A 24,865-nucleotide genomic window follows, 5' to 3' on the forward strand; every position below is an offset into this window, starting at 1 on the left:
CCGGACTCCTTTCCGCGTGCTGATCTCACTCTACTACTCTATGCATTGCTTTCCTAAATAAATACCCACGCTCTGTGCCTCTCCTCCCACTTCCCATACATGGTTACAGTGCAGGGCTTCACTTTCAGCTCTCGGCCCAATATGAAGCTCTCCTCCTTTCTGCTCCAGTTGACAGTGTTCGTGCTCTCCTGCCTTGCTTTCTCTCTTGCTAATGCTGGCAATGTGACCTACGATCATCGCTCTCTCATCATCAATGGCCAGCGCAAGCTCCTCATCTCCGCCGCCATTCACTACCCTCGCAGCGTTCCCGCGGTGAGAGACCACTCTATGTTCTCTTCTCCGCGTTTCCCCTGTTTGGTTGCTCAGAGAAAGGATTATTAAATGACCTTAAATGATGATGTCCAGTACTGAGATAAGCTCACTTTTGAGAGAACCGAGTGTAGAATGAATCCGCCGGGGAGGACTTATCCGATTTTCCGAATAATTATAATTTCCGATTCGTTTGACTTTTCTCTCTTCTGTTTTGGTTTCTAATAATCCGCTGAAAAAGAAACTAAAAGACAGGGAAAGGAAAGAGATTATTGCTATTTTTATTTCATTCATTTTGTTCTATAACAAAAGGTAGCATACTGATTCGTTGGCTTGTTTAATTTAACATTATATAGTTCCTTTACATTCTAGTTTTGATACAATATATATTAATTTTGTGTAATTGATTTTCTCTTTGTAATGTGCAATTTAGATTATACGTTGTTCAGCTATCTGATTGTTTTCTCTATCAGTTCATTTTGAGTACTTTTTTCTTCTTCTTCTCTCTCTCTCTCTCTCTCTCTCTCTGCTGTTTCTGATGGAAGTTAACTCTCTCTACTTATCTGCGTCTGTTATATGGTAGATGTGGCCCGGGTTGGTTCAAACAGCGAAGAAGGGAGGGGTCGATGTGATCGAAACGTATGTATTTTGGAATGGTCATGAACTATCCCCGGGCAATGTGAGTGAGATAATAAATAATAAGACTCTTTCTGTATCAAGATAGATAGCCTTGCTTTTTTGAGTAGTCTTCATATCGAAATCTTTTTCCAAAAGTGGAAGTTCGTAGATCTTCATTTTCTTATATTACCTTCATATTTTTCGAGAAAGTGAAAAAGACTCATAAACGGCCATGTCACTTCTCATATGTTTTTACCCCCTTTTTTTTGTTTTTGGAGTTTGCATCTCTTCAGTAGATACATTGGTCATTTTTGCCTAATCATATCGATTCTGTTTGCTTCTTCTTCCCTTCGAATTGGGAATCCTAGTACTATTTTGGTGGGAGATACGATCTGGTCAAGTTTGTGAAGATTGTTCAAGAGGCAGGGTTGTATTTAATTCTTCGAATTGGTCCATTTGTGGCCGCAGAATGGAACTTCGGGTACGTTCTTGTCATAGATCACAATATTTTTTCTTTAGAAGAAAAACATTTTAAATATGCTAGGATATTTAATGGAGTATGACACATTAATATTCAGACACTTTTAAACTTCAATTATTGCCTGGGAATTACTAAAATACAGTTCTGTGATGCAGTGGTGTTCCTGTTTGGTTGCATTACGTGCCTGGCACTGTATTCCGAACTGACAATGAGCCCTTTAAGGTATGAGAAGGGACAATTTTTTCTTATTATAGTGTTTCATCATATCGTTTTAAGAACATTATGTTTTAATTACTTGTGAAACGTCTTACTATAGAAAATTAGTAGGGCTTTTCTAACCGATTCCAGCTACATGTTGGGGTTTAGCATTACATGGAGAAGTTTACAACATTCATAGTGAACCTAATGAAACAAGAGAAGCTTTTTGCGTCACAAGGAGGTCCCATCATTTTGGCCCAGGCAAGTCAAACTTTAATCCTGAAGTAGTTTGTCGGTTTTTTTTTTTTTTGTTTTCAGTTCTAATTTTTTATTTTTATGTTTCACCCTATTTCCAGTGAACGGGATTGGGTTATTATAAAAGCAAGTCAACTTTTGAACTTTGTCTTACCTGCTTCCAGATCGTTTTTGCCTTATTTAGTTACAATGTGGAAAGTTGTGGGCATTGTGGCTCATGAACCTTAGTGTTTCATATTTTTATTTGTCAAGGCTGCATTGGGTTTTGGCCTATAGTAAATTCAGCAAGTAGTCTTTCAAAAAGCACAACTCTATCCTGCTTATAGCATGATAAGATGTTGATGTTTTAGTACTAGAGGATCTATCAGTAGCACGCTACTTCCCACCATATCCATGATGTATGCATCGTGGACTCACAGAAGATATGGTATTGGCAGCTTCTTGAAATTATCCACTTCTTAGTTTGAACTGTATGATTTTCCTGGCCCTCATCAGTTGGTGTACAACTTAAAATGACAATTTGAAATTTCTAAAGGGAAATATTGAAGAGCCTACTGAACTTGTGTGTGTGATTTCATAATGAATATAGAAATTTGATTCAGGGAAAGTTGGTGTAATTGTTCTTCTCACTTCTCCATCCGTCAGTGTGTGATTGGAACTACTTCTCATTATAGGTGTGTCGATCTAATATACTTATAAAAAGAGGTATGTTGATCTAATATTAATGTAAGCTTAATTATGAAAAAGATATTAATCTTTAAAATCTACCAATTATCTTGGCTGTTAGAATTTGGAGGCATCGCTGGAAACTTCTTTCTAGAAAAAAGATTTTCTCATTTCTATTTGACTTTCAAATTACTGTTGTTTTACTAGGGAGTGAATGTCAAAGTTATGTTGATTAATATGTTTTCCTTTGTATATGTTATATTATGTTTTACTTATTAAAAAAAAAAAAGGTTATATTATGTTTTCAACTGCCTGTAAATGGAAAGTCACTTTGGCCAGGCTGGGAAGTTTAGGTTCGGATCCTGTGAATGGAAAGTCACTTTTGTTCATCTGGTTTGATATGTTTCTCATGCTTATGTTCATGAATATAGACATCAATCATTTATTTTTCTTTTCTTTCAGGTAGAAAATGAATATGGATACTATGAAAGCGCTTATGGAGAGGCGGGGAAGCGATATGCAATGTGGGCTGCTAGCATGGCTGTTTCTCAAAATATAGGTGTCCCTTGGATAATGTGCCAGCAATTTGATGCTCCTGATACTGTGGTATGAGTTTGTTTTTTTAAGTGAAGCAGTATTTATCTTCATTTGCAAATAGTATTCAGAGCACTGCAGATCTTAATATCATGAACCGTGGTTAAATGGGACATGAAATCATGTACTTGGCTGTGTAAATGCGGGATATCATGCATTCCTATTGTCCTTAGTATGAGTAACATTGATTCAGTACTTTTGATTTACTACATATTTTGCGATGTGTACTTGATTTTTATTATATGGAATACCTTTTATATAATTTTAATGTAAGAGTGAAAATCTTTTGAACTTCATTACTTTAGGCTTTTGGAGGTTCTAGTATACATTTCAGATTCAAAAGTTCATTTTTGTTTTCAAGTTATTAAGGCAGAACAAGTTTGTTCTTACAGTTTCTATTTCTCTGACACCTATGAAAACATTAATAACCATTTTCACTGTAAATACTCCAAAACGTCAACAGTTTTGATTTGAAGACCACTTATTTTTATCTTCTTCTACCTCCCTAACCTTGCTCTTTATGATCTCTGTGTATGTGCATGTGCACCCGCACTCACAGACGTGCATGTGCACATACAGATGCACATATATTCTGTCATGTGCTTGTCTTCTTACCCACAAGTTAAATGAATTGTCATATTGGAGTTTTAGTTAATTCTTGTTCCAGTTGGTTATCCTTTTTTTTTCCCTTTAAAGAGGACGGTACCCCAATTTTATTGAAAGGTTATCGTTATTGTACTTGTATGTGACTTCAAAAAGTCCCCGGGACACTATGTGCTCACAAATCACAAATCTTTGTTGAACATAGCAATTTTGTGATTTTTAATGCTCACTAGATTTTCCTTTTTATGAAATTCAATTTGATAACATTTGGACCAAATGAGTAAAGCATGGCATTTCGTATTAACTTTGCAGATTGATACTTGTAACTCCTTTTACTGTGATCAATTCAAACCTCTTTCTCCCAACAAGCCCAAAATCTGGACTGAAAATTGGCCTGGCTGGTAATGTTGTACTTCGCCTTTGAGCTCTATGCTCTTCTTCTCTTTCTATGATCACATTTAATAGTTTACTTTGTTTTTCTGAGCTAATTGGTTTTGTTACCTTCCCTAAATGTGCTGTATAGTAATATCTAGTACTTTTTTTAGGCAAGTTTGTGTCAAGCAGCTCCTTTGTGTTTCCAATTAACACATATAAGTGAGAGAAAAGGAACTAAAAGCAACTAGTTAATGTAGTGATGGAAGCTTCAACCTAGGCGTTTATGTATGCATATGTACTTTTATAAATACGTTTTTGTTTACTTGTATGTACCTATTTGTGGAATTGCTTTGTATGTGTGTTATATTGTTGTAAAGAGGGTCTATAAGTCTGTTTGAACTTCCATTTCACATTCATTTCTTTTAATATTAATAGAGGTATATGATAGAATTATCACCATAATTTATGGTATGTTGGGCTTGATCTCAGTTTAAATAGTTACCTCATCTACTTTTGCCCTCGAGTACCCAATACACGGTTCTAGTATTGGTTGTGTATCTGGGGTTTGCTCCCCATGGGTGGGTCTGAAGAGACCTTGTTGTGGTTATACATCATAAAAAGTTTTCCCCTGTTAGCTTCCTCACCTTTACTTGGGTCATATATCCGTTTACTCTCTCCGTACTACATGCACACACACATCCTTCCCTCCGGCGCCCCTCGCCGGAGTTGATCTCCTCCCTCCTCTTTGACTTCTCTTTCCTTTCCTCAAATTTCTCCCTTCTCTTCCTTTCTTTCTTTCCGTTTTTTTGCTTTCTTATTAATGATGGTTGAGGCTAGGCGTTTCACGATTGAATCAAAAACTTTCTTCTTCACTAAGGTGGGTGCCAACCTCTTTCGCATTACCGAAAGAAACAGACGTATGGCCTTATTTTTGCTCCTTAACGGTGCGACAGTTGCATGGGTGGTTAGAATGGTGGGTGAAGCCATGGATTCTCGTCGGCGTGAAGGCTTTTTCAGAAAGTTTAGGATAGGTAACGGGGTCTTCATTATACAACTTCTCAAAAACTCAAGGGGATGTTATTTATTGTTGGAGGAGTTTAACAACGAAAGAAGGAAGGGCTCGCTGATCATACCCGAGGGAGATAAGGGCAGTGGATGGGATGGTTTTGCTTACCACCTTGAGAAGGTGGCTGAGTCTGCAGTGGCCGAGCCTTTAAAACGCCAGAAGATGGTGGCGCAGATGGAGGGTGGGTTGCGCAAGGGAGGGAATGCTGGTGGCTCAAGTATGGAACCAAGCACTTCGGCAACCTATGCCTCGGTCTTGGCCGGCTCTTCGCCAGAACGGGAAATTTCATCATACCCAGCGGTCAATGGAGGGGCTACCCAGCGGTCAGTGGGGGACGTTGAAGGCATTCTATGGGGTGTCAGAGCTTCACTTTCAGGAGTTCTAGAAGATGTGTCCTTTTTGATGAAAAAGGTAGACCTGGGTTTGAGCATGGTGATGGGACACGGTAAGGAGGTTGAACTGGGCAGAAGGTATGGTGCTGAAAAAGACTTGCAAGAAACATCGGGAAGGCAAGTAATTATAAGAGAAGCCGTAGGACAGGGGGAACCTGGCTGCCCTCAATACCAGGCCTCAAGGCCACAATTGCAGGCCGAAAGCCCACGGGTCACAAGCATAGCCCACGAGGCAAGAGGCCTAGCACACGGGATCCTTCACGTGGGCGGGCTAGCTTCAGGTGAGGCAGGCCCTGCCTGTCCTCAGACCTGGGCCACCAGGCCTCTCCCACAGGCCGTAAGCTCACGGAGGCCAAGCAGGACCACCAGCGGAATCCCTCACGTGGGCCAACTCGTTTCATCTGAGGCAGGCCCTGCCTGTCCTCAGACCCAGGCCTCAGGGCCTCTTTCTCGGGCCGTAAGCCCACGGGCATCGGGCAGGCCCTCCAAAGCCTTAGACCCGCTTCCCTCAGACGGGTCGGCTCTCCAGGGCTCGGTAAACGTTTCTCCACCGGCGGCACCTAAGACCGACAACCCACCGTCGCAGAATGTCCCGCTGGTCTCCGGCGAACCCTCCGACGGCGGTACGGAGAACACGGAAGCAGCCGAGCGTTTTTCCCCACAGTTTCCACCGGAGAATACACACGGGCTGCCTGGGAATGACGCCTCAGTGCCCACCTCCATCTCGCGGCAGCCACAGAACAGGCCGGGAGCCTACGATGGAGCTGAGTGTGGCACTCTGGACCAGTTTCAGATCGTGGAAAGCAGTTTCAACGGGGATGGGTTTTCGTCTGCACCTGGCCTAGACACGGGAGTGATTCCCGAAACCCTCTTTCCCTCTAAAGGTCTCTCTGAGACCTTGACCAAGGTATTATGCACAATGGATGATGAGGTAGACGCCTCTCTCTTGGGTGGGAGGTCTTCAGACGAAGGATCCCTCTGTGGGTCAGATTTACAGTTAGCTTGTAAAGAGTTAGGGGATGGCTCTTTGTCCGCTGTACCATATGAACCCGAGGAAGTACCTAGCCCTCTTTGCTCACTGCCACCAGAAGATTGTTCAACTGAGTCACTGCCATTGCCACCAGACTGGGTCATACAGAAGGTGAATGAGATGCGGCATTGCTTGGGTATATCTTGCGAAGGCTTTGAGGACCAGTTGCAAGCTTTACTCATCGCCATGAGAGAGGGTCAGCCTGCTTTGGCTAAATCTATTGTGAAGAAAGATAGGGAACTTAAAAGGCTGACTTGTTCCATAAACTATGATGCAAGGGAGGGCAGCACGAGCAGGGGACGACTTAAAGATAGGGCGAATCTTGGTGATCCATGAAGCCAAAGATTCTAGCCTGGAATGTTCGGGGCTTGAATGACCCAAAAAAACGCCTCACTATCAAGAACTTATTACGGGAATGGAAGGCAGATGTTATTTGTTTTCAGGAAACGAAACTAAAATATGTCGATAGAAACATCGTTAGAAGCTTGTGGCATTGTCCGTATGCAGGATGGACCACTCTTGCCTCTAAGGGTGCTTCTGGGGGTATTCTGGTGTTATGGGACAAAAGAGCAATTAATCTTGTAGATGAATGTGTTGGGGAATTTTCTATAGCTTGCTCTTTCTCTAATGTGGATGATGGATTTTGTTGGGGCTTTGCAGGTGTCTATGGGCCTAACTATGATAGTAGCAGGAAATTTCTTTGGGATGAGATAGCTGGCCTTTGCAGTTGGTGGGATATACCGTGGTGTATAGGGGGCGATTTCAACATCACTCGGTTTCCTAGTGAGCGGTCCGGGGTTCCTAGCTCGGATTCAGCCATGGCAGATTTCTCCAAGCTTTTGTTTGATCTAGACTTGGTGGATCTCCCCTTGGCAGGGGGAGATTTTACCTGGTCCAATGGAAGGGCATGGTCGCGTTTGGACAGATTTGTCGTTTCTTCCTCTTGGGAAACCCACTTTCCCACTCTATGTCAAAAACGGCTTCCCCGACTTTGCTCAGATCATTTTCCCCTTCTACTAGACTGCGGGGGTATTCAAGAGGGACGCAGATACTTTAAGTTCGAGAACATGTGGTTAAAGACGGAAGGGTTCGTTGAGAAAGTCAGCGCATGGTGGGCATCTTACCAGCTCACAGGCACTCCTAGTTTCATACTAGCTGGGAAACTAAAAGCTTTGAAATATGATCTAAAAAAATGGAACCTGGAAGTCTTTGGGAACATCAACGACCAGCGGAACAAACTCTTCATGGAACTACAACATTTTGATGAAAAAGAAGTAGAAGGGACTTTATCAGAAGATGATAGGGCAAGAAAAGTGACGGTTGTTGCTGATTTGGAAAAAGTTACTGCTATGGAGGAGATTATGTGGAGACAAAAATCACGGGCCCTTTGGCTGAAGGAAGGGGATAGGAGCACAAAGTTCTTTCATAGAATTGCCAATTCCCATCGAAGAACTAATGCTATAGAGGTTCTTCATGCGGATGGAAGCGTTTTAATGGGTAGAGATGTCATCAAGGAGCATATTGTCCAGTTTTATGAGAAGCTTTTGACGGAGCAATACTCTTGGAGGCCCAAGGTTGACGAACTAGACTTTGATTCCATTGATCACTCAAGCGCGGCTTGGTTGGAGAGGCCTTTTGATGAAATCGAGGTTCTTGGAGTGTTGAAAGGTATGAATAAAGACAAAGCCCCGGGACCTGATGGTTTTCCAATGGCTTTCTTTTATGCTTGTTGGGACATTGTCAAGGAGGATATTATGAAGGTCTTTATCGAATTTCACGCCCTCACGAAATTCGAGAAGAGCCTCAATGCCTCTTTCATCGCCCTCATTCCCAAGAGGGCAAGGTCGGTGGAAGTGAATGATTTCCGTCCCATAAGTTTGATAAGTGGGGTCTATAAGATCATTTCCAAAGTTCTAGCGAAGAGGTTGAGCGAAGTACTGGGAAAGATCATCTTGAAGTCCCAAAACGCTTTTGTGAAAGGAAGACAAATTCTTGACTCAGCCCTTATCGCCAATGAGTGCCTAGAGAGTAGAATCCGATCCGGCATTCCAGGTATCTTATGTAAACTAGACATGGAAAAGGCTTTTGATCACGTGCATTGGGATTTTTTGTTGTATATTCTTGGTAGGTACGGTTTTGGGACACGTTGGTGCCAGTGGATTAAGCACTGTATTACAACAGCCAGATTCTCCGTTTTGGTCAATGGCACTCCTGAAGGATTTTTCAACAGTTCTCGGGGCTTGAGACAAGGGGACCCTCTCTCCCCACTTTTATTTATCCTTGTCATGGATGTGCTAAGTAGAATGCTGAGAAGGGCGGTGGAGGGGGGTTTTCTCTCAGGTTTCACGGTGGGCGGTTCCAATGGCAGCTTAACCGTCTCCCACCTTCTCTTCGCTGACGATACTTTGATTTTTTGTGACCCAGACCAGGAACAGTTCCGCTCCTTACGGGCACTTCTTCTCTGCTTTGAAGCTGTATCAGGCCTTAAGGTGAATTTATCCAAGTCAGAAGTAGTCCCTGTGGGCACAGTCGACAACCTAGGTACGGTGGCAGCCATCCTGGGTTGCAAGGTCTCATCCTTGCCTATGAAGTATCTTGGACTCCCCTTGGGGGCCCCTCATAAAACTAAGTCTATGTGGGAAGGGATCATTGAGAAGTTTGAAGGAAAACTGGCAGGGTGGAAGAGAATCTACTTGTCTAAAGGGGGGAGAATCACTCTTATTAAAAGTACGTTTTCTAACCTTCCAACGTACTTTCTCTCTCTATTCCCAGTGCCAGCAGGAGTGGCGAATAGACTAGAGAAGATTTGCCGGGATTTCTTATGGGGAGGTTTAGAGGATACAAGGAAATTCCACTTGATCAAATGGAATACAGTATGCACCCCTCTGTCCTGTGGTGGCTTGGGCATAAGGAATTTGAGAACTTTTAACAAGGCTCTTCTTGGTAAATGGTTATGGCGGTATCATCTTGAGGGAGACGCTTTATGGAAAAATATCTTAGAATGCAAATATGGAAGTGAGTGGGGTGGCTGGTGCACAAAGGAAGTAAGAGGAGCCTATGGTGTGGGAGTTTGGAAATTTATCCGGAGTGGATGGGACGGTTTTCGGGGCCATTGTAGGTTTGTGGTGGGAAGGGGCACACAAATTAGATTTTGGCATGACATTTGGTGTGGTGATGTTGCCCTAAAAAATGCTTTCCCTTCCATTTATAGGATAGCTTCTGATCAGAATTCCTCAGTGGCTGAAAATATGTGTCTTACCGATGGTTCTGTACTTTGGTCTGTGAGATTCACTAGAGCAGCACAAGATTGGGAGGTGGGCGCTATCACTGACTTCTATAGTGCACTACATGATTTGAAGATCAGGGCTGGAGGGGAAGACAGATTATTATGGACATGCACAGGGAATAAGAAATTTTCAGTCCGTTCGTACTACAAGTCTTTGACGAATCACTCCCCCAACGCCTTCCCTTGGAAGAGCATTTGGAGAAGCAAGGTTCCCCTCAAGGTTGCTTTCTTTGGGTGGGTGGCGTCTCATGGTAAAATCCTAACCATAGACCAGCTAAGAAAGCGTGGACTCGTCATAATGGATTGGTGTTTCATGTGCAAACACAACGCTGAATCAGTGGACCACCTTCTCCTTCATTGTGACACAGTAAATGTTTTATGGTATGAGATTTTCTTGAGGCTTGGCATTGCTTGGGCCATGCCACAGAGGGTGATCGATTTACTGTCTTGCTGGCAAGGGCTAAGAGGGAATCGCCAGATTGCAGCGGTATGGAAGATGGTACCTTTGTGCTTAATGTGGTGCACATGGACCGAAAGAAATAGCCGCTGTTTTGAGAACAAGGAGCGCTCTCCTGATGCTTTTCGAGCTTTTTTCTTTCACACTCTACTCCTTTGGGCAACTACTATAGTTTTAAATGGAACGAGTCTTAGTGACTTTTCCGCCACTATCCGTAGCACTTAGTTTGTAACTAGGCTTTTTTCTTGTATACTCCCTGTGTACTCGGGCTTGGCCTATTTACGTGGATCAATAAAATTTATTTACCTATCAAAAAAAAAAAGTTTTCCCTCATCTGCTGCCACTGTGCCCCTGCATTATATTTCTTGCATGTCCTAGTTCTTTCTGGCTTTCTCAAGTGATCTATTGTTAAGCTATTTTTTAAGTGCATTTAGCTGGCTCCTAAATGATGTTAAGATTTTCTGCCAATCATTTTTGATCTGGCGATGTTTGAACTTTCTTGCTTTAGGTCGACTTTGTCCCTTGCTATTGTGAACCATCTTTCATGTCTTTACTTTGCAGTTAGTCTCTTTCCATTCTCAGGTTTAAAACATTTGGGTCCAGAGATCCTCATAGGCCACCTGAAGATGTTGCTTTTTCTGTAGCCCGCTTTTTCCAGAAAGGTGGTAGCGTCCAAAACTACTACATGGTATTTTGATTAATTTTCTATTCATCTTGAATGGTTGTGTACATTTAGTATAATGTTGTCATTAATTAGATGTTGTATTTGGGATTTAGCTCATAGTACCACATTGATTAAATCTAAATCATTAGGATGTTCACAACAGACATCATTATATCATCATGATCATGATCATAATGTTATTGCTATTTTCATTTTAGTATCATGGTGGGACAAATTTTGGTCGCACTTCAGGTGGACCATTCATCACCACAAGTTATGACTATGATGCACCAATTGATGAATATGGTATGCAATCCTCATACCTTGTTCTAATGATTTATGCTTAATATCTGTAATATGGAAAGATGGTTAATCTACTTCAATAAAAAATGCAATATTGAGCATTAGTTTCATATGGCTTGTAGGATTACCGAGGTTTCCAAAATGGGGGCACCTTAAAGAACTTCATGGGGCTATAAAGCTATGTGAACATGCATTGCTCAATGGTGAGCCAACTCATATGTCCCTAGGTCCTTCTCAAGAGGTAATTTTCTCTAATTTTAGCTGTTTACATTTATCAGTGCTATATTGTTAAAATGATTTATTTTTTCGGTCATTGTTGAACAAATCCAGACTTGTCCATACATGCATTCAGTATTTTAACAACTTCATGCCCACAATAACATTTGGATGAATTGAAATCAGCAAATATATTTGAACTGAACTTCACTTTTGGTGCTCTTAATGTATAGCGTGCTTGATATTTCATTGCTTGCTCAAAATTTAATGCCCATTGATTTTGGAGTTGATGGTTCACCCACATATTATGAGATTATTGGCCTAATAGGTATTGTTTTCGTATCCTGAGTGCCACCACTTGTCTCAGTTTCCTTTTATTTTTTTTTAATTTTTAATTTTATCTTTGTTTCATTAATTCTTTCATTTTTATTGGTTTAAGCAAATGCAAGATCAACTAACGTGAGTATTTTGGGGTAGTTGAGCTTGTTAGGAATTGGTTTATGTTCTGGAATAGATATGATTATGATATTGTAACCATGATGTCATACAAGTTAGTCTCACCAAACAACTGTGGATATATTTATACTCACTAAATGAACTAGCTCCTTCAGTCCACCATTATATTGGTGTTACTCATGTGAATGAAAATAACTCTCATGAAAAAAGGAACCCCCTTTAATGTATAGAATTGCATAGCAATGACCTGATAAAGATAGCAGGGGAAATCTTATCAAAGCACAGTTTTGTTATTTAACTGGACGATGTAGCTGAACTGAGAGATTTTCCAGTTCTAGATATGCAATGGCAGATGCGACATTTTGTTTACTAAAATTGGAAATTTAAGGCATATTATGCACCCAGTCTTCAAGTGATGGGGTTGAGACTTGAGAGAACTTTTATTATATAGAAAATGAGGTATCCAAATATTAGATGTGATTTTAATTATGGTTTTGGTATATCTTATAGATGCTTTTTTATGTAGGAAGCATAATGGTGGTAAAAGTTTCTTTCAGCATACATAAAAATGTAGACCTGCTGCCATGCAAAGAATGCCTGACCTACATCCATTTCCTTTTGCAAAATTTGCTGGATGAGTTGGTTAAAGTAGGATAACAGAATTTTAGCTAGTGTTCTGAAATTGTAAGGAGTTATTTAGCAACGAATAATGTCATTGGCTATGTTACTTATATGTATATATATTTATATATAAACCCCCAGGGGTTGGCTCAAGTGGTAAAGGCCTTGGACTGGGGGTGTGCTCTCCCCAGGTCTAAGATTCAAATTCCCTTGGGTGCAAACAACCTCTAGGGGTCATCAGACTGGAGGATTTTCCCCTTGAATTACCCGAGGTGCACTTGCGGGAAACTCCTTGCCTAGTGCCTGTGTACCCCCGGGATTAGTCGAGACGTTGTTTCTGGACACCCAGTGCCAATAAAAATATATATATATACACACATAACTCCTTTTGGCAGCATCAGTTCTTCTGTATCAACGTTTGTGTTCTTTTCCAATCTTTGTATTCTGCAGAGATCAGAATTCTTCTTGATAAATGAATATTTGAAAAGGAATGGGAGGTTATGGTACTTTATTAGCTATATTATATCAAGGTACTAACTGCATGAGCTAATTGTAATTGCTATATTGAATAAGCATTCAATTAACTCAGCAGAAATCATTGAGCTGTTGGGAAAAAGAGAGAATAAGGAAGAAAGAAAAAGAAAAGATGCATGAAGATTGGAGGGGGGAGGTTGATGCCTTGATGGTGTCAAGATCTGAGAATGCTAGTCACATTGGTGTGAGATCCCAAAGCGCTAATCATGGTCAGCATCTGTGTCATTACTTATATTGTGCTATATCTACTCAGCACATGCCTGAGGTGGAATTCAACACACACCCTCATAATGCCCATACAATTAAGATTTATGCAATTCTTTGGCATGGAGGTGTATTACAATCTTCCCCACTTTCTCTAACTTTCATTGAGGGGACCCATGTTCCACTATGGTGGCTGAGTTTGGATTCTAAGCTGGAGATAATCTATCTTAAGCCATGTAGGAAACTGCACAAGCTTTAAAATGAAGAATCTTTTTCACCTTTAACACTTGAGTCATTACAATAGAAGAATTATTTGGTGGGCATTACTTGATAGTTTCTATATGCTTGTAATTTTTATTTTCATATTATCTGTTGTCTATGATTGCACACTGCAGTGTGCCTTTAATCTGTTCTTTGCAATTGCACTTGTTTACTGAATAAACTACATTGTAGGCCGATGTCTACACTGACTCTACAGGAGCATGCGCTGCCTTTATCTCTAACACGGATGAAAAAAATGACAAGACAGTTGAATTTCGGAATGCATCATATCACCTGCCCGCATGGTCTGTTAGCATTCTGCCTGACTGCAAGAATGTAGTGTTTAACACCGCAAAGGTAACTAAATATTTTTTCATCCCAAATTCTACTAGGCATCTTGGTAATGAAACCAATCTGATCTGCTAGAAAAAGATGAATGCAATGTGATTGTGAAAAGGTTTCTATTCAATTTCTGGAATGGTATCAACGTGCGCCAACAATGCTGTTTTTTTTTTTAATTTTTTATTTATAAGTAATAAAGCTTCATTAAAAACACAAAAGGTCATAGCATCTTTACTAGTGATAATATGAATTTGTACTCATAGGCTTGCAGAATTTACAGCTAACGACTGAAACCCAATTTTTGTAGATACTTTTATGCACAAGTCAATTATTTGGAAAAAATACACTTTGCACTCTCAAACTACCATGGGTTTTACTTTTTCACCCCAAACTACTAAAACTGATATATTGCATTCCCAAATCACTAAAAACTGACTCTTCGCACCCTAATTCAATTATGACCATTGAGATGAATGAAAAATAGGTGATGTGGCACAATTTTGATGGTCAGATCTTAATGGAGGGTGAAAAGTGTTAGCTTTTGGAAGTTGGGGGCAAAATGCAAAATCCTTAGTAATTTAAGGGTTCAAAGTGTATTTATCCCCATTTATATTATTTGTAATATCTGGATTTATGCATCTTTTCTGCTCATTTCTTTGACTGAATACAAGTAACAAGTGCACTTCATTTCAGATTATGTTGTTTTGACAGTTAATATCAAAACAAACTGCTAAAATAATGGTGATGAAGTAGGTCTTAAGCATCTCATTCACTGAACAAGTCTTTGCACTTCAACATGAAATTTTAACAGGTTAGAGCTCAGACCACTGTAGTAGAAATGGTAGCAGAGGATTTGCAACCATCTGTGGCATCACCAGATAAAGGCATGAAAGCTCTTAAGTGGGAAATATTTGTGGAGAAAGTTGGGGTTTGGGGAGAAGCTGATTTCATTAAAAATGGCTTTGTAGATCACATCAATACCACAAAAGACATTACTGATTACCTCTGGTATACAACAAGGTTCGTCTTGCTAAAAAAGATCAAATCATACCTTAATTCGTGAAAATGTTTTTTTTGTCACAACTTCTTGTTTTTTTTTTGTTTTTGTTTTTTTTTTTTTTTTTTTTGTGCAATAGGAAAGCAAAAGCATCTAATGAGTTGGAATTTGTATCTAGGGTTTTGGATTTACCCAAGTAGCAAAGTGAAGAAAAGGAGAAAAGTGCTAGAAAATTAGAGAGTTGAGAACTGTTGTGAGCAGCCATTTAAACATAGAGGGTGCTGAATATTAGGGCTTTTAAACTTTGTCACAATCTTGTAACGGTCTTCAAAAGTTTGGGCATTGCGTTATTGCCAAATGCACTATATTAGGCACGGAGAGACCATCATCCAAACTTATTAGTTTCAATGACTTCTAAAAGAAGAAAGAAGAAATTCATACAAACAGTTTGAGAATGTTACTTATCTCTCTTCACCTATATGTATTTTTATTACTAAATGGTAAGATTCCATATTCTAACACTCGCTCTCGATTTTTTGTAATGAGTGATACTTGCTCTCAAGTTGGTACATAGATATCTTTCATGCCCAACTTGCATACAATATAATGAGGACACCTACTGGTATGACCTTTAGTGAACAAATTGGTCCAACGTTCCTTCGATGTCAATAAAAGGCATGCAAATCAACACTTCCTTTCTTTAGCTTCTTTTCAAAGAGAAATTGAAAGGATAGTCATATGAAACAAATTTGGATATACGATGTTGGGTAAAAGCCAAAACTCATTTTCAAAAGCAATTGGAGTATTAGCACCATCACATTGAAGGATTACAAATACCAGAAGACTCACCATCAGATGATGGAGCAGATATTAGAGAATGCACCAGACTTGGGGTGCACATTGGTGGTAATATGCTTGTTGAGGCCAAAAACATTTCGAGGAACAAATTGATTAAGATTAGTGGCCTGAGTAATCGAGAGGGGTTTTCTAATAAAACCTTCAAATGCATATGGTTGATATGCTGTTGTAGGAATAAACCACCTCCAAATCACTTGGGAGCACTAGTGGTGAATAGCAGTGCATGAAGCAGATTGAATTTTCACAAGAGAGCCAGGCATGGGTTTTCTGTGCTTCTACCTCATGTTTCCTTTATGGGTTTTAAAAAAATGGTTTCTTTATGGAACTTATGTACTTTACTGGATCTGTTCTGCTTGCTTCTATATATATTTTTTAGCTAAATTGCTTCTATATGTTATAAGTGTATGATCACGCATAACATAGTTGACATGCAAGGTAATGAAGCATTTGAGATAGAACTGGAGTTGAAGTAGATTTTGAGTTGTACTATTCTTCATGGCAGCATATTTGTTAGTGAAAATGAAGCCTTCTTAAAGAAGGGAAGCCAGCCAGTTCTTTTTATTGAATCAAAGGGTCATGCCCTACATGCTTTTGTGAATGAGAAACTTGAAGGTTAGTATCCATTTTGTCAAACATTTTATTTTTAGCAGCATACCTTAACCTGTGGCTCAATTGATGTCGTTTGCAGAGCAGAGCAGTATGCAAATTTAAAATTCCCATTTTACATCCTATTACTTTCATTTGCATGTGATGCTTAGTGCTAGTTTAATATGATTTAACTGAAATTGCTAAAAACACCTCAACCTATGATTTAAGTGAAACATTGGCTGTTTTGAGATGAAGCTCGGGAATTTGCTACCCTCCCTCACCCCCCAACCAACCGCACCCCCCCCCCCCCCAAAAACAAAAAAAAAGGTAGGGAATTTGCTTGAGGATTTGTTCTCTGTTAAGGTATTCCACATTATGCTTGCTGCTTATGAAATTTTTGAATGTTTGGATAGCATTCAAGACTATGATGCTACATTTGAAATTAATCTCAATTCAAAATTTTTCTAAGCTTTGTTTTTAACTATTCAAGTTCCCAGTTAGTATAAATTATGCTTGCTGCTTATGTAAAATTTGAATGTTTGGATAGCATTCTAGGCTGTGATGCTACATTTGAAATTAATCTTAATTCACGATTTCTCTTGAATGCTAAGTGAAGGTTTCTTTCAAAGTGGATGTATCATTAGAAAAAATACATAGCATGTGTGTAAGTGTCTCATGTTTATTTTCTGTTTTGGGTACATCACTGCATATTTTTAAATGCAAGTGTTTTACTGCTACAGTCAAGTTTGCTATCTATGTTACTGTTCTTTTAGTAGTTGCGTCTTATCTACTAGACTTTTATTTTGTCAATTTTCCCCTTCTTGTTATCGAATATTATTCTATTGATTCAACCATCATTTTACATGCATTCTTGTAAGTGCAGAAAGTTTGTTATTGATCCAGACAGTGTTGTCATCATATCTATATTAGAAACAGTGTTGTGATATATCTACTTTAAAAACTTGAGTTGTCTTGGTTTTGTTTATGCTTGGTGATCTTCAGCTAGCGCATCTGGAAATGGCACAAATCCACCTTTCAAATTTAAGAAACCTGTTTCTCTTAAGGCGGGGAAAAACGAAATTGCTTTGTTAAGCATGACTGTTGGTCTACAAGTGAGTTACTCTTCTTTTGGAAGTGCTGATTGTTCCGACTGTAAGACACTAATTTCATCTGGTGGTGCAAATGGGAATATAAACTGTTAGATGATGTTTATTCACAATCTGGCACAAGGGCTTAGTTTTCAGTCACAATATGAGCTTCATTAGTTTGCTGATTTACAAGTAGATTTCTTTGTGCTTTGCTTTAGTCCATTAGCAAGTAAGTTTGTTGTTTTTCACACACTTGTTGGAATCAAAGAATCCTGGCAGATGTTTGCTTTTTAATTTCTATCCATCTATCTTGGGTTTATGATATGAACCCGCGGGAATGGAATCCCTTGAACCTACAATCAATTTGAAGACTCACCCAAGAAAGCAAAAATCAAGTCAATGGGAAAACTTAGACCCGTTGAAGAACTCGTCTCAAGAACTTAGATTATATGAAAATTTAGACTTGTTGAAGAATCTGTCTCAAAAATCCAAATTATAAAGGAGAAGCGACAAAGGTTGTGATTTACCTTTGATAAGTTTAAAAGTTCATTAAAAAATAAGAGGAGATAAACTCAACTCATAATGAATAAAATTCATCAAATTTCATAAATTTTCATAAACTATGGCTACAGAGAGTATTTAAATATGCATTCCCAAAACAAAAATGAGTCTTCCAAAAATACCCCAAGTGAATAGTGCGTGGTTACAGTACTGCTACAGTAACTTAACCTCTTGAAACCCTAGTGCAATAAAATAAAACATGTGGGCCAAGCATCCTCAAGTCTAATTATTCTAGACTAATTCCTATAACTAATAAAAATCCATTTTAATGAGTTAAACAAGTTCAAAACTTCAATCACATAAACATAATAATAGGCCCAAATAATAAATCCTTAAATCCTAAGTCATGTTGCCCTCCTCCATAACTTGTATCAAATGGATCAAAACTGGATCTTCTTCTTTTAAGCACATCTTGAATGCCGGGCTCTTGCTAGACTCGTCCCAAGTGAATTGCACCAATCCTTGCATTGATTTCTTGCTCTTCTTAGGTCTCAATCTTGTGATTGTCTCATCTGAAATTTGCAAAAGATCTTTAAGATTTGGTCCACCTTGGTGCCCATCAGTTTAACTCTTGTATGGATTGTCCCTATATTCACCTTCACATTGGAAAAAATAGTGGGTGACAGGATTTTCTTTTACAGCCTGCGATCCTTGATTGTTTCAAGACAATATTTCTTTATGTCATTAGTTTTCAAATAAGTCACAAAGCATATTTAAAATCATGATGATGCATCAATTAAAATTTTGTTGGTGATGTTATGGAATCATATAATGTATCATATTTTTCTCAAATTCCTATTTGTTTGGTTTCCTTTAGTGCTGGAAACCCCTTATTGTTTTTGTTTTTGTAATTAGAATGCAGGATCATTTTATGAATGGGTAGGAGCAGGACTAACAAGTGTCAAGATTGAGGGGTTCAATAATGGGACAGTTGACTTGTCATCAAATGCTTGGACCTACAAGGTACTTTTCTTCATTTTTTTTGTCTACGAGTTTCTTGTACTGTTTTGCAGCTTCTTATTGCAAGGCTGTCAACTCTGACATAATATAGCAATATAATTGTCCTTGTTTATGCTTTTTAAAGTGTTGTACTTTTGTGTTCTCTCTCTCTCTCTTTCTCTCTCTCTCTCTCTCTCTCTCTCCATGTCTGAATGTTTCTGTTCATCGGGCCTGAGTTAATTCTTACTGGTGATTTCCTACATTTATGTATCATTTCTTCAATTTTCTTTGAGCAAATGCATTTTTTTTTTTTTTTTTTTTTGTGGAGTGTAACTGTGTAAGGCCTTTGTGCTGTCAGCAGAGGCAGGCGTATCTGTTCTTAGAATCCTCGAGAGAAGCAGAGGGATGATGAGGTTAGTTTCTTTGGGCAGAATCAGTGTATGGTGACCAGCGGATGGAAGCTTTGCCATATGTGGATGGGAGGCTAGGTGTATCTAATTTATAGGCTCTATATTCTTGGGTAGAGCCTTTTTGACCGTTTGAACTAGTTCCTCACCCCTAACTTCCCGCAAGACGTTGCGTTTGTATATATATTACTTAAGAAATAATTAGAGGGTCATTTTAACTATTTTTTTTTAATATATATAAGAAACAAATTTTACTAATGAGAATGGGCTATCCCAAGTATACAGGGAGTATACAAGAGTTTACACCTAGTTAAGAGGAAGAGATAGAAACAAGAAAATTGAGAAAATCTAGACCATTGCAATCTACAACATTCGCCCATAGGTAAAAAGTTTTAACAAAGAACAATCTAATGTCCTCCAATGTTCACTCCTTATCTTCAAAAGTCTGATCATTTTGTTCCTTCCATAGGCACCAAAGAATGCATATAGGCACCATCTTCCACACCACACTGTCATTTGTGGAATTTCACCCAAATTCTTCCAACTGGCCAGGAACTCAACCACCATAGCAGGCATAACTCAAGCTACCTCCAATCTTCTAAAGACATCATCCCATAGTCTTTTATTTTTAGCTATTCGTTTTAACTATTAAGAAAGAATAGATTTTTTTTTTTTACTGATAAAAAACTATTTTTATAGCTCTATTTGTTCATTAATCATAGAAAGGATGTTGAAACAAAGCTAATTTTAAGAGTTAATCACTACCACTTTGATTCCTCGCTTATAGAATGTATTTAGGTACCTGATGTATACTCCCTGTATACACGGGCAATGCCTGTTATCTTCTGATCAATAATATTTATCTTTTACTTACTAAAAAAAAAAAGGTTTAATGACTACCAAACCTTGAATTGTCCCTGTGAGGGTCTAAACCAGTGGGTTTCAGCTAGCTCAAGTTGAGGGCTGAGAAAGCAGTTGTCTTGATCTTATGAACTTGGAAGCCAATTATAATGTCATTTGTCAAAGGGTAACTTCTGAGCATCCTGTGATAAAGCTCGGAGGCTAAACCTGGCCTCCTAGCTCGCAGGTGGATTGTTAGATACCCACCCTTGTGCACTTCAATAACTGGCCTGCACTTAGTAATGGGCAATAATTAGGAAAGAGCTGGAATAAGAGGCTAAACCTGTGCAAGCATGTGATAGTAAAGAGCCACAAAGAATAAATAATTAGCAGCAACTTGGACTTGGTTTGATAAGTGTTATAAAACTATATGCTGTGGTAGAATGAATTCTAGATCAGCTGGCCCATTTGGAAGTACACAACTGAAAAACCAAGGGGTTTGTGTAAAAAGAAACGCTAAAAAAGAGACATTTTTTTAGGATAACAATACTGATTTCTAATTAAATAAAATCTATGAATTAGAAACAAGTTACAGCAGCCATGTTTTCTCTCCTCTAAAGTCCACTTGTCCTAGGGCTTCTTTACATGTGTTAGAACGGGTTTGTTACCCTGGTGCAGAAACAAATACCTTACATGAAACTCTAGTTTCAGGTGTCTCACACTTGTTGGAACAGGAACAGCCATTTTGCATCACTTGGCTATTTGAAATACCATTCTAGTATGAAAAATGACGACCCTTTCTTTAACTATATCATAAACAGATCTTCCCCTCCACACGTGCCTACACGTCTTCATCGACGCTGTTTTTCAACCGGAAGGCCAAGAGCTAACTATTGTTAGTTGACTGAAACATCATTTGGCAAACAAAGCAGTTGAGAGATAAAATCATCATTTCGTGACAAAACTCACATAGCCAAATGACAGCCATCCTACAGCAATGAGCCTCTTTTCTCATTTGACGTGCTGATCTCTCCTCACAGTGCTTCTTGTGTTTCAAAGATTTATGCCTTGCAGATATAGATCCCAATGCTTTTCTGTAACACAACAAACAACTGAAGGCACTGCGATTGATTGAGCCATAATGTATAGGAAAATTAAAAATTTATTTAGAAGAAAATGAGTTTAACTGCCAGCACCGTAGATTGAACAAGCTTCTTGACTTTCCGCTCTAAAAGCTTGTTTTGGTTCAATCACGAACTGAATTGAGCCATCCTCGTACGTAATTTCAAGACCCTAGTCAAATTGATCGAGTATTTGGTCTCATTTAACTTCAATATCTTCCCTAGCTATAAAGAGCATATTAAGTATTGCATGTGTTCTTTGTGGAGCCAATCAACTAAAGATGCTCCCCTTTACTGTTCCAGAATTCTATGTGCAGATGTGGTTTTTAATTAAGACAAAAGACCCATCCAAAAAGCTCGAAAGATTCTCTACTGAGCTCAAGCTCAACCATTTGTTTTCATCAGCTGACCTAACTTCAAAAATAGATGCTCACATTAGTTTGGCTTGTTTTCTCCCCTGCTAGCTACAAGTCAAGCAGTGTCTGAAACTTTAGTGGGGCTGCATAATCAGATAAGATAGACTGAATGATGATAATCTGTCATAGAATTTATTTTTAAAAAGTTTTTTGAAAGGTTTACTTCCTTTTTCTTCTTTTCCCAGATTGGATTGCAAGGAGAACACTTGGGATTATACAAGTCTGATGGTATGGATAATGTAAATTGGTTATCAACCCCAGAACCACCAAAAGAACAACCTTTGACATGGTACAAGGTAAAAACTTGGAGAAATCATTTCCATCTGTGCATCTGTAGGAAGCACACATCTTTTCTTATTTGGATACCAGTATATGATGGGCAGATCATATTTATCTTTCGGGATTCCTCATCTGTGCAGGCTATTGTGGACGCCCCACCGGGGGATGAACCTATTGGGCTGGATATGATACATATGGGTAAAGGTCTAGCTTGGTTGAATGGAGAAGAAATCGGAAGATACTGGCCTTGGAAAAGCTCTGTCCACGATAAGTGTGTTAAAGAATGTGATTACAGGGGTAAATTTATGCCGGACAAGTGCTTCACTGGATGTGGAGAACCAACACAAAGATGGTAAGGAAAAATTGATTTGCCACAAAAAAAAAAAAAAAGGAGTTATGAATCTGCGTAATCTTTCTTCTTTCCTTTCCATTGCAGCCTAACTACAATCTCTATGGATTTGTGCGAATGTGCTTGACTGGCTAGCATAGCTTGTAGAGAAATGCTCATACTGCACTGACATTATGCATATAAATCTACCTATCAAAAGAAAAAAATTATGCATATAAACCTATTGCTAATGATCACTTAATTATTATAGTGAGATTTAGATCATTCACGAGTCCTATATTTGCAAAGAATCAAGAAATCAAGATTCCAATTTTGTGGAAAAGGCCTGGGTCAACAGTTATGATTTTATGTATGGACAATTCCTCAATGTCTTGTTCATTCGCAACAAAATAATTAATGTGGCAGTTCAAAAAAATGCTTTCCTGGAGAGAGATGCTTCTTTAATAAATTATCAAAGATTTTGAAAAGGCAAACAAGGATGCTGAGGTTACTTATTTGGCTCTTTATATGAGCTCTATGAAGTTCATGATTTTTCTTTCTCACATGGTTCTTGAGAAAACCTGAAAATTAAGTTTCTCGGTGTGATGGATACTTCGATTTTTCAGTATGACCACTAACAATATATACCTTAATTTTTTTATGGGAACATGCACTTGCTATTCATCTTGAAAGTACTTTTTGTTTCACCAGTTTCTTGGTACTTATTTGAGGACGTGCTACAACATTATCTTCATCTTCATCTGTTTTCACTAGAAATAAACTGTGATAGGAAGGAAAAACTCACCCTGTTGTGGTGGTCCGTGGAATACTTGATGTATGAGCAGGTACCACATTCCACGCTCTTGGTTCAAGCCATCTGGAAACATTCTGGTGATCTTTGAGGAGAAAGGTGGAGATCCAACAAAAATCAGTTTCTCAAGACGGAAAACCTCAGGTGTATGTGCTGACGTTGCTGAGGATTACCCTTCCTTTGAACTCGAACCTGAGCATGAAAATGGAAATGTAGGCACCAAAAACAACGCCGCCATCTTATTGAATTGCCCCAAGCATACTCGAATATCCACTGTAAAATTTGCCAGCTTTGGAACTCCTACTGGAACTTGTGGGTCTTACAGTAAAGGAGAGTGCCATGATCCTAAATCCATTTCTGTTGTCGAAAAGGTAACTATTTCTGTCTCATCTTGTGTTTCAATTTCAGTAGTTGGCGCAAAAATTAGTTATCCTTTTCTTTGTACTTTTTGTCTGGTGATCATCTTGCCGGGACAAGTTCATGATACTCCTATTTGAATGTCTCAGCAAACGAATTTCTCACGACAGTATGTCCCAACTCACAAGTCCCATTTTAGATAAAAAATATATTTTACATCTCAATGTATATAATATATGTGTGTGTGTGTACACGTACTTAAAACATGTATTCGAAAGTATGCATATTTAAGGAAATCACATTTTGCATCCCCGAACACAATTCCTTCTGTAATATGAACTCTAAACTACAACTTGTCGATTAACATGCTATCAACTTTTGACAATAACTGTCAATATTGTATCTGAGGTTACTTTAAAATCTTAACCAAGAGTATAAATTGCTAAACTTTAGATGTCTAGTTTGAAAATTGACAATTTTAGCAGTTTAAGGTTCAAATCGAAGTAAAAATGGTAGTAGTTTGCGTTGTAAAATGTGATTTTCCATTTTTATTACATCTTTAGACAAAACTGTTTTCATCCCGCGATGTTTCTCAGCATCAAGAATCAATTTAGAAAATTGCACGAATAAATTTCAGCCTATTATCATAAATAGAATCGACATGTTTGCATCTGAGAAATATTTAGTCGTATCGTCTTCATAAGGATCTCTATATTATCACTATGATTCCCTAATATGCTTCAACGTGATTGCAGATGTGCCTGAACAAAAACGAATGTGCCATAGAACTAACAGAGGAGAATTTCAGTAAAGTTTTATGTCCTGATGCAACTAAGAAACTCGCTGTGGAAGCAGTGTGCAGCTGAAACTAACAATTCATTCTAGTGGAGAGATTCAAATACGTGATATATTGTTTTTGCCTACATTACCAGTGAGGCTTTTATATTTATTTTTGTAATTTTTTCCCTTTCACCATTGTTTGAAAACTCTACTAAAAAAGACTGCCCTTTCATTATTTTTGTTCATCCGTCAAGACAGGTGTTTAAGCCAAGTTTCTAGCAATATCAAAGTATTTAATAATATTTTCAAGAGATTTTTAAGATGTTCTTAAATAATTAAATTTACATCTTTTCATTAGTATAAATTTTTAAAATTAATATTGATTTTACATAAGTTATGTTACATACAATCACTTTTACGTACTTTTTATATTTTTCACTAATATGATTAGTTAAAACAGATATTTTATATTAAAAAAAATGATGTAATTAATTATATTAATAAAAGCCTATGTAAAATTGACTGTACTTTTATTTTTTTATTATAAATTTATCCTTTCAATAT

General features: G+C 38.4%; 1 protein-coding gene across 1 annotated transcript; it reads left to right on the top strand.

Moving 5' to 3' along the window:
* On the top strand, nucleotides 1–24,614 carry LOC122303338 (beta-galactosidase 10). Its single transcript, XM_043115087.1, has 19 exons — nucleotides 1–312; nucleotides 893–988; nucleotides 1,296–1,408; nucleotides 1,564–1,630; nucleotides 1,775–1,867; nucleotides 2,990–3,133; nucleotides 4,037–4,125; nucleotides 10,913–11,018; nucleotides 11,213–11,300; nucleotides 11,420–11,538; nucleotides 13,782–13,946; nucleotides 14,743–14,951; nucleotides 16,289–16,398; nucleotides 17,377–17,486; nucleotides 18,879–18,986; nucleotides 21,932–22,042; nucleotides 22,166–22,377; nucleotides 23,199–23,535; nucleotides 24,277–24,614. The coding sequence occupies exons 1-19, from the start codon at nucleotides 100–102 to the stop codon at nucleotides 24,385–24,387; spliced, it is 2,601 nt and encodes an 866-aa protein (XP_042971021.1). The 5' UTR covers nucleotides 1–99; the 3' UTR covers nucleotides 24,388–24,614.
* The last annotated feature ends 251 nt before the right edge of the window (nucleotides 24,615–24,865 follow it).

This window comes from Carya illinoinensis, chromosome 3 (assembly GCF_018687715.1).
Source record: "Carya illinoinensis cultivar Pawnee chromosome 3, C.illinoinensisPawnee_v1, whole genome shotgun sequence".
NCBI classification, from domain to species: Eukaryota; Viridiplantae; Streptophyta; class Magnoliopsida; order Fagales; family Juglandaceae; genus Carya; species Carya illinoinensis.